The sequence below is a fragment of the Macaca fascicularis genome, chromosome 9 (assembly GCF_037993035.2).
Source record: "Macaca fascicularis isolate 582-1 chromosome 9, T2T-MFA8v1.1".
Classification (NCBI taxonomy): domain Eukaryota; kingdom Metazoa; phylum Chordata; class Mammalia; order Primates; family Cercopithecidae; genus Macaca; species Macaca fascicularis.
Window position 1 is genome coordinate 7057337 of NC_088383.1, and position 9746 is coordinate 7067082.

Here is a 9746-nt window from a genome sequence, read left to right on the forward strand (position 1 = left end):
AGGTATAATACATATGTATTATATAATATTATGTATATATAATCCATGTATGTTAGGACTTATACCTAATGCAAAATTCCTGTGGTCTCCACTGATGTTCTCCTTCCAGTTGTCAGATAGCAGATAGAAAAGATCTGTCTTACCTCTTTTGGTTTGTTTGTGTTCACCATTCATTGTCCAGGAAATACACCAGGAATAGTAACAACATGCAGCAGTTTCTTCAGGAGCCAGAAGGACCCACACTTTCAAATGTGTTTTTTTTTTTTTTGAGACGGAGTCTCACGCTGTTGCCCAGGCTGGAGTGCAGTGGCGCGATCTCGGCTCACTGCAAGCTCCGCCTCCCGGGTTCCCGCCATTCTCCTGCCTCAGCCTCCTGAGTAGCTGGGACTACAGGTGCCCGCCACCGCGCCCGGCTAATTTTTTGTATTTTTAGTAGAGACGGGGTTTCACTGTGGTCTCGATCTCCTGACCTTGTGATCCGCCCGCCTCGGCCTCCCAAAGTGCTGGGATTACAGGCTTGAGCCACCGCGCCCGGCCTCAAATGTGTTTTTAATTCCAGTGGTTTGCACCCTGGAAAAGGAGCGTGCTGTGTGGTGGGGGGGATTTGGCAACACAGGGAGCTGAGTTTACTCCCTTTCTGTTGATTCACTCCCCTCTGATCATTGTCTTATCTGTAAACCGGATGCAGTAATATCTACTTCAGAGGTCTGTGAAGCCCGAACAAGGCCATGTGTATAAAGGGCCTGATAGGTATTGCTCTCAGTAGATAGTTACATTCCTCTCTTTTAAGTTTCTGCTGGTTCTCTTGGTTGTATTGTTTTGCCTTAAAATGATCATTTGCAAACTACATTGTGGGGCTCTTGAGTTCCTTTTATGAAGGAACAATTTTGCGTATCTGAGGGAGTGTTGCCGCTTTTCTACATTTTAGATCCTAGCATCAGAGGTTTGTTTATATGTAGCAGGAGGTCATCAGAAGTAGCAGGTCCTCCCTTTTTAGTTTTTTCTTAGGGGGGTGGGTGATAGATATATGGTGTGTCATAGTCCTTGGGAGTCTGGCATCAGAAACCTCCTTTAATGCTTGGATTTGTGGTTTTGCAGGTATGGGCGGCGCTGCCATTGCCCCACCCACTTCTCTGGTGGAGAAAGACAAAGAGTGTAAGTAGATCTGTGTCTTCCTCTTTTATTCTGATACAGGTCTTTAACCCAATCACGGGGGATCTCAGCTTGGGCACCAGGTTTCCTGAGTGTAGAGGGAAACGACCTGCAAGCCTGCCTGGCTCTGTCACCTGAGGCTGCACCTGGATCTCAGAATGCAGTGCCCTCCCTCCTGCAGAGACCTTTCTATGCCAGGCTCTGAGGCTTGGATTTCATGCAGTGGAATCCATCTCTTTTATGCAATTCACTTTGTTTTCGTTAACATATCTTACTTGTTAGATTCATTTGGAGTTAAAACAGCAGATCATTACAGTTTTTTAACTCAGAGGTTTAGAGGCTGTTATATTCATGACCCTCCACAAGGTGGCAATGCCTTCCTTGATTAGATTTTTTTCTTCCCTTTCCATTTCAGTGCAGTTGGGTTTGCGTGTCATTGTATTGCCAAAACACCCTCGCCCACTGTTCCTTAGAATTTGGGGATTGGGATTGGACTTCTGAATATCATCTAGGTCATTTTCCCATTCTCTGGATTGGACCATACCTAAACTATCCCAAGCAGATATTCTCATTTATAGTACTTTTTAAAACTTGTTGGATTTTATTTATCTTTTAAAGAAGATAATTTCTAAGATGTTATGAAATGCCTGTTACGTGAAAACAACGGACAAACAATAAACCCCAATTGAAACCAGTCACTGGGAGTGGGGCTCAAGGCATCTGGATGGTCTTAAAGCTTCCTGCTGACTTTCATGTAACTAGGGTTGAAGCCACCGCTCCAGTGCATGGCCCCTAACCTCGGAGACCTTTGTGGGCTGTGAGGCTGATGAGATAGGTCAGGGTCTAGACAGGTGCACACAAGGTGCTGCGGGAGTCAAAAGATGGCCTGATTGTATCTCCTTGGAACATACAGAAGCTCTTTCCAGCAAGAATATTCATTCAATGAGATTTTAAAGGGTAAATAACATTTCAGTAAAGTATAAAAAGGACGTTTGAGGAGATAGAAATAGCAAAAGCAAAGCTGGAATCAGGAAAATAGTGACTTTCCTCTGGTTTTAAAAAAAAGTCATATAAAGGCTGTAAAATTGATTTGGTGTTTTTCTCCTTGTGGTAAACCAAAAAGTAGGTTAAATTTGTTCGAGATAAATAATTGATACAAGTGAGGTTTCAGAGGGTTTTCTATAGTATTTTGGTGAGACTACTTTATATTTCTCCAATAGTACCCCGAGATTTTCCTTATGAAGAGGACTCAAGACCTCGATCACAGTCTTCCAAAGCTGCCATTCCTCCCCCAGTGTACGAGGAACAAGACAGACCGAGATCTCCAACTGGGCCTAGCAACTCCTTCCTCGCTAACATGGGGTAATGATTTAATGTTCTTATCTAAGGACTTGAGAGACAGTGTGAAGCATTGATAGCCCTTTCAACAGATGCCGCTTGTTTGAAACTGAGGACATTCAGGCTGTGGGGAGACTCTTGGTGTGTGCAGGTCACACGGTGCCTGCCTCAATCATGTGGAGCGTATTCCAGTGTAATGATGGGGCTCGTTCAAAACAGCAACCTTCCAGTAGAAGTTTTGACTCATTTTGATGTTGAACATTATTTTTCTAGACAGGTACAGAACCTGATAACTGTTTACATTTGTTTTCATGACATTTGCAAATAAAATAGCTCATATGAATCAGAGTTGACTTACTATCTGCAAAGGACAGGTGATACTTTTTTCCCTGATAAAGTGGGCCATTTGCTTTAAGGTCATGGTTCTCAGGGTCATTCTAACTACAAGTAGACATTTGCTTGCCAGCATATAAAAGTTGACTGTAAGGTTGACACTCAGGTGGGGCTTGAGGATTTTTTTTTTTTTTTTTGAGACGGAGTCTTGCTCTGCCGCCCAGGCTGGAGTGCAGTGGCCGGATCTCAGCTCACTGCAAGCTCCGCCTCCCGGGTTCACGCCATTCTCCTGCCTCAGCCTCCCGAGTAGCTGGGACTACAGGCGCCCGCCACCTCGCCCGGCTAGTTTTTTGTATATTTTAGTAGAGACGGGGTTTCACCATGTTAGCCAGGATGGTCTCGATCTCCTGACCTCGTGATCCGCCCGTCTCGGCCTCCCAAAGTGCTGGGATTACAGGCTTGAGCCACCGCGCCCGGCCGAGGATTTTTTTAAACTGTACTGGGCTTGGCAAACATTTTGGTTAAGAGGATATTCTATGGTGTTGATTTTGATCCTGTGAAACGGCTGTCCCATGAAGTGGCATCACACGAACGCTTTGTTCTGTGCTGTGTTGCATCTGCCGGCTGCTGCCTGTAGCGGAAATGCAGCCGGTGAGACAGCCAGTGGAGTTGAAACTCACTAGTCTTTCAAGTGCTCAGTGACCACATGCAAGTGGTGACCATGTTGGATGGTGCAGACATAGGACATGGCTGTGGCTGCAGGAAGCTTTGTGTGCTGGAGGGTTGGACAGACATGAAGCTGGTTATGTTTTGTTTTCCCTGTTTATGATAGAAATTGACTTTTTACTGAATTTGCTTTTAACCAGGAATTACATCTTTAACTTGTGCTTAGGAAAGATGCAAGGTGGTACCATTCAGCAGTTTTTGGTCTTTTTAGCCCTAGAATAGCTTGTTCAAATGAACATGTTAAGGGAATTAAATACAAGAAGTAATGTAGGTGCAGTTCCAGTTGAAGCAGAGTTTTGTGGCTTAAGCCCTAAGCAGCAGTGGTCATGGGGTGGGGGTGCCCTTCAGCCCCATACCACACCTCACAGCACAGTGTGAGAGCCATTTGGTTATTACAGAAAGCAGTGGACTGAGAGTTGTAGGGTCCAGTTTCAGCTCTACCATTAACAGCTGTACAGATAATTTATTTGTTTTTTGAGATGGAGTCTCACTCTGTTGCCCAGGCTGTAGTGCAGTGGTGCAATCTCAGCTTACTGCAGCCTCTGCCTCCCGAGTTCAAGCAATTCTCTGCCTCAGCCTGCCAAGTAGCTAGGACTACAGGTGCACACCACCATGCCTGGCTAATTTTTACATTTTTAATAGAGGTGAGGTTTCACCGTGTTGGCCAGGCTGGTCTTGAACTCCTGACCTCAGGTGATCCACCCACCTCGGCCTCCCAGTGCTGGGATTACAAGCGTGAGCAACTGCACCCGGCCTGTACAAATAATTTCTAATGTGGCGTCTTGCTTTACTTCTAAGTCCACCCCTTAAGCTAGTCAACTAATCTTAGCCTCCGTTTATTTCTCATTTGTTAAATAGGTGATCTCTAAGGGTTCTTTCATTTACATAGTCTGTCATTGGAAACTCTCCTGTGCCATTCAGGAAATGGGATCATCTTCATTATATGAAACTTCATACTTACTTTTTGATAGCCACTTTTTAATAAACTGTGGTTACAAGCTATGTGGCAGTGCAGGTCCAGAGCACACAAAAGGTCTTGTGTTTCCTAGCAGGGCACTGAGGAGACTCCACCAGAGAAACTGGCATTTCTCCTCCAAGACAACAGAATATTCTGGATTTTAGTCATAGCCTTTTCTGTTTCTCTCATGCTGCACATCCCCATAGCTTCCATCTGATAGCCCACTCCTAGTTAATGAGTGACTTTGTTGAAACCCCTGTGGAGCATGCACTCTCTCCAGAAGGAGGTGGTTATGATGGAAAAATGCAACCTGTCTCCAGTTGACGATGTCCAAGCTAAGAGTCCTTTCCCTTCTCCTCCTGCCAGGGGCACGGTGGCGCACAAGATCATGCAGAAGTACGGCTTCCGGGAGGGCCAGGGTCTGGGGAAGCACGAGCAGGGGCTGAGCACCGCCTTGTCAGTGGAGAAGACCAGCAAGCGTGGCGGCAAGATCATCGTGGGTGACGCCACAGAGAAAGGTATGTCCCCAGGGAAGCGTGTGGCTAGGGGGAAAGGACTGGCCCCGTCCGTATCAGACGTGGCCAGTCTTGATCCTGATATGCCAGCAGGGGGACGATGACGAGTGTGGCCAGAGGGAGAGGGCTGGCCCCGCCGTCACTAGAACAAAGGCCATCCTGATCATATGATGCACTGCCACTTCTGTTTTGTGAAGCCAGGAATCCTGAGGCTCATCTTTATTTTTTCAGAACAGAGGTAGAGAGATGAAGGCTCGTGGAGGAAAAGATGGTGAGAGACTTGGGCAGAAAATGAATAGTTCTCAGGAAGAAATCTTGGTTATGTGTTTAGAGCATGAAGGACAGAGCCATATAGTGTGGCAGTGAATATACCTGCCATCTCCATCTCAGAGGTCTTCTCTACTTTTCCCTCTTGCCCTTTCAGTATAGATGTGGTTTCTAATTCTCTTACAGATTGTTTGCTTTGCGAGATCTAATGTTATTTTGCAGTCTCTTGGTAAATGATGCCTAGTTGGTGTTTTATTTTCATTTAATTTTTACAGTCTGTTCTGTATTGAGGGAATTCAGGAAAGAAACATATATTAGCATTTTAATCAGGGAAATTAAGTTTGAGTCAGCCTAGCTGAACTTCCTTTGCTAAAGAAAGAAGAAAACTTTTCTGGCAGCCCTGTTCTTGCAGAGCTTAGGATACATCACGAGCCCGACAGGTGAGTGCCGGAAACCAGCAGTCGTCCCGACTTGTGAGGTTATCTGAAGTAAGGCAGCCGGTGGCTGGAATAGTAACTGCATATTCCCCTGGGCCCGTGACTTTGAACGTTTGCTACCAGTCAACTCACCTATAGGAATTATCACTCACATGCCCTGTCAGCCCTTGGGGAAGTGAGATGAGCAAAAATTGCAGGTAATGATGGAGGCTCAAAACATCCAGATGCTATTGTAAAAACATGCCAAAGCAAAGCAGAGGCTTTTGTTGCAGATAAGGCTGTGTTTTTGCTTAAAGACCAATTGTGTAGATGCTTAGGACATAAATGGTGGGGATCGCTATTGAAATTAAATTAAATTATTATAAGTAGGACTCAGTTCTGTAACACATCTAATGATATGTTTTGATACAGATGCATCCAAGAAGTCAGATTCAAATCCACTGACTGAAATACTTAAGTGTCCTACTAAAGTGGTCCTACTAAGGGTAAGAAGCTGAGGAAAGCAAGCTGTCGGCCTGCCTAGATTTGTGTGTGTCACCCCAACCTACCCTGCTCCCCCTAAAAGTTAAAACTGAAAATGATCCTTTTGCAAATAATACTTTGGGCAGATCCCACGTAAGGCTGATTTTAGATTTTTCACTAATGTGTAAGTCTCTGCTAAGTACAGTGTTTAAGACTGCAGTGAGTAATTACTTTCAATATTTGAAATTGCAAGAGCTTCAGCTAGTTTATACATTTTGGTGCTTACATAGGTGCTTTTGTAACTCTTTACAGGCTTAATGTATGTTTTAGTGTTTTAAGAAATACTAACTTTTGGGTACTTTGGGGATGAAATTTTTCATTGTGTCATTTGGGATTGAGAACATTTACCATCACTAAAGTAAGTCATATTTATATATCCCTGCTAGGTGTTTGTAAGTTATACTTGGTACTTGAATTTATTTATTTTTGTGTTTAAAGAACATGGTTGGTGCGGGAGAGGTGGATGAAGACTTGGAAGTTGAAACCAAGGAAGAATGTGAAAAATATGGCAAAGTTGGAAAATGTGTGATATTTGAAGTAAGAGTGTTTTCTTTTGATGTTTATAACACAAGTTGTTATTGGCAGATTACAAAACATTTTCTACATACAGGACAGGGTATGCTACAAGTAACATATTCTTACTGCAGAAGGTGACAGGCATTGTTTATTTGGGCTTCTCTTGCTCAATTATTACAGTTTTAAACATAAAGACAAGAATGACTTGGAGTTTTATTTGGTGAAGAAACAGGAATGTTTCATGATTGAGAATCAGTATGGTGACTGAAGACCTTGAACTAGTGTGCTCAGTAGTTTAGTTCCTTAGACGTGCCTTTGGTTTCAGTCATTTGGTGAGTATTTAGTGCCTTTCACATGCACTGCACTGTACGGAGAGCACTTGGATTACAGGAAGCATGCTCTGTACTCAGTGGTGTGTTCAGTTGAAGAAACACAAAAATAACTAAAGGGTATTCAGTTACTAGACTGGGTAGTATTGACTAAGTTCAGGAGTTGAGACAAGAATTAGATCAGTGAAAACATAGAGACTGCCTTGTGAGCAATAGCAGATGTGGACTGCGCTTTGAAAGGAAGAGGTGAGATTTGCAGGGAAGGGTATTCTGATTGGGATAATGGCTCCTAGGAGACAGTGAAGATCAGGACTACCAAAATGGAATGGATGGGCCCACTGGAGATTAGCAGAAGTGCTTAGGTGGGTGGAATGGACCACATTACAGTGGGCTAGGAAAGCTAGACAGACCTAGTCAAAATGAGACCTGATGTGAAAGGCCACTAGGAGTACCAACCTTTTTAATCTTAAAACTCTGCTTACTCTGTTTCTTTATCCTGTTGCTGTTTGTTGACCACATAATTATTTGTTTACGTCATCCGCTGGCACAGAGCCTTGATGAGGTCAGAAACTGCTTAGCCCTGTGTTCCTGGCACTAACAATGCCTGTCATAAAAACAGGCATTCAGTACATTTTTGATGATGAACAAATTATACTTATTTCCTTGGTATTTGACAACTAGTTGACTGTATATGATGATAATTAGAAGATTCACTCTGAGAAATCATTTAAAAGAGAAAACTCATTCAATGCAATCTCAAATCCCTTTACGCATCACACTCTCATTTTCTTCCAGATTCCTGGTGCCCCTGATGATGAAGCAGTACGGATATTTTTAGAATTTGAGAGAGTTGAATCAGCAATTAAAGGTTAGTTGTACAGCTAAATATTAAAGAATTAAAAAGTTGAGTTTACAGCCTTAATGTTTACAAGTAAAGTTACTGTTTAATTAAAGTTAAACCTTTATAATGTCTTATAGGATACCTATATTAACTGTCTTTTGTTTGCCTTTCAGCGGTTGTTGACTTGAATGGGAGGTATTTTGGTGGACGGGTGGTAAAAGCATGTTTCTACAATTTGGACAAATTCAGGGTCTTGGATTTGGCAGAACAAGTTTGATTTTAAGAACTAGAGCACGAGTCATCTCCGGTGATCCTTAAATGAACTGCAGGCTGAGAAAAGAAGGAAAAAGGTCACAGCCTCCATGGCTGTTGCATACCAAGACTCTTGGAAGGACTTCTAAGATATATGTTGATTGATCCCTTTTTTATTTTGTGGTTTTTTAATATAGTATAAAAATCCTTTTAAAAAAACAACAATCTGTGTGCCTCTCTGGTTGTTTCTCTTTTTTATTATTACTCCTGAGTTGATGACATTTTTTGTTAGATTTCATGGTAATTCTCAAGTGCTTCAATGATGCAGCATTTCTTGCACTTAAAAAAAAAAAAAAATAGAAAATTTTGGGACATGGGGTGATATTAAATTATTCTTTGTTTTTCTTTTTCTTTTAATAAAGCCTGCAAGTTACTATATTGTAGTTTCATAAATTCTGTAATAAAGTATCATCTTGGCAGTGTGCCAAAGGTGAAAATGATGCTTTCTCTAACAGAGAAATTCTTAGTGACTCCAGTTGTAGAAAAACGTCTTTACAACCTGAATAAGATTGAAGAATTGTGAACATACCATGCCTATTGGATGAATCATTTGCCGTTAAGCTAAGTCAGACTGTAGGGTTTGTGATGGATTTATGGAATATGTGGGTATAGAAATCATGAATCTAGCATTTGTTTTCAGAGATTCAAGCATAGTCTTTAGGGTAGATCAGAAATGACAAATGAATTCAAAACCTAGCAGGTGCATTGTAAATGTGTGCCCAATTATGTTTTGGAAATGGCAGTTCCTTGGGGTCATGTTTCTACTGGCAAAATTTGCAATAGTATTGTATGTAATTTTAAAACTTATAAAATTATCCACATTGGCCACATAAACTGTACTGCCAATTAATAGAATTCTGGAATTGTGAGAAATTGTATCATTGAAGTTCAATAGGATGTGTGGCTTAAAAATTTATCAGGACCACAAAAAAGAAAACAAAAATATTTGGTACTGAGGTTCATTGCCAGGGCAGGAGGTATTTCCAGAAAATACTCATGCCTGTGTTCTGTTCCTTGCTTTCCCAAATACTGCATGTGACTCTCCTAAGTGGCAGCTGAAAGACTCGAGCCCGTGTTGTCTCCTTTGGTTATTATGACATGAAAGTGTATCAAGAACTCAGCATTTCTTTGCATCCATGGACTTGGTTTGGAGACATAAGGAATATTCTGACCCTTTTTAAAAAAGGATTTTCTCATGTTTTTATTTAACATAAATAAAAGAATAACATTTTATCTTTTGTGGTATTATTTTATTGAATAAAGTTGAGTTTGATGATAAAAGTGCACCTGTTCTGTAAAGTCAGTTGGGGTTAAGGAATGTGAGGTAAATTACATAATTGAACATTGTAGAGGACAGAAAGAATCCAAAGCAGCCCTGAAACTAGTTATCTGTGGAATTAGGCATACCATTCCTCAAGCGGACACCATGTTTGAGCTTACAAGTACCCGAGTGTGCCATGCTGAATGTAACAAGGACTAGTTTGATTTCAGAAACTAATG

General features: G+C 41.9%; 1 protein-coding gene across 1 annotated transcript in view; it reads left to right on the forward strand.

Annotated features, from left to right (window-relative positions):
- Positions 1–9479, forward strand: part of RBM17 (RNA binding motif protein 17) — a 28278-nt gene extending 18799 nt beyond the window's left edge. The window contains exons 6-12 of the mRNA XM_005564578.4: positions 1099–1155; positions 2373–2514; positions 4874–5025; positions 6138–6211; positions 6687–6785; positions 7889–7961; positions 8108–9479. Of these exons, the coding sequence (XP_005564635.1) occupies positions 1099–1155; positions 2373–2514; positions 4874–5025; positions 6138–6211; positions 6687–6785; positions 7889–7961; positions 8108–8211 (701 nt within the window). The 3' untranslated portion in view covers positions 8212–9479. The remainder of the gene's footprint in view (positions 1–1098; positions 1156–2372; positions 2515–4873; positions 5026–6137; positions 6212–6686; positions 6786–7888; positions 7962–8107) is intronic.
- The last annotated feature ends 267 nt before the right edge of the window (positions 9480–9746 follow it).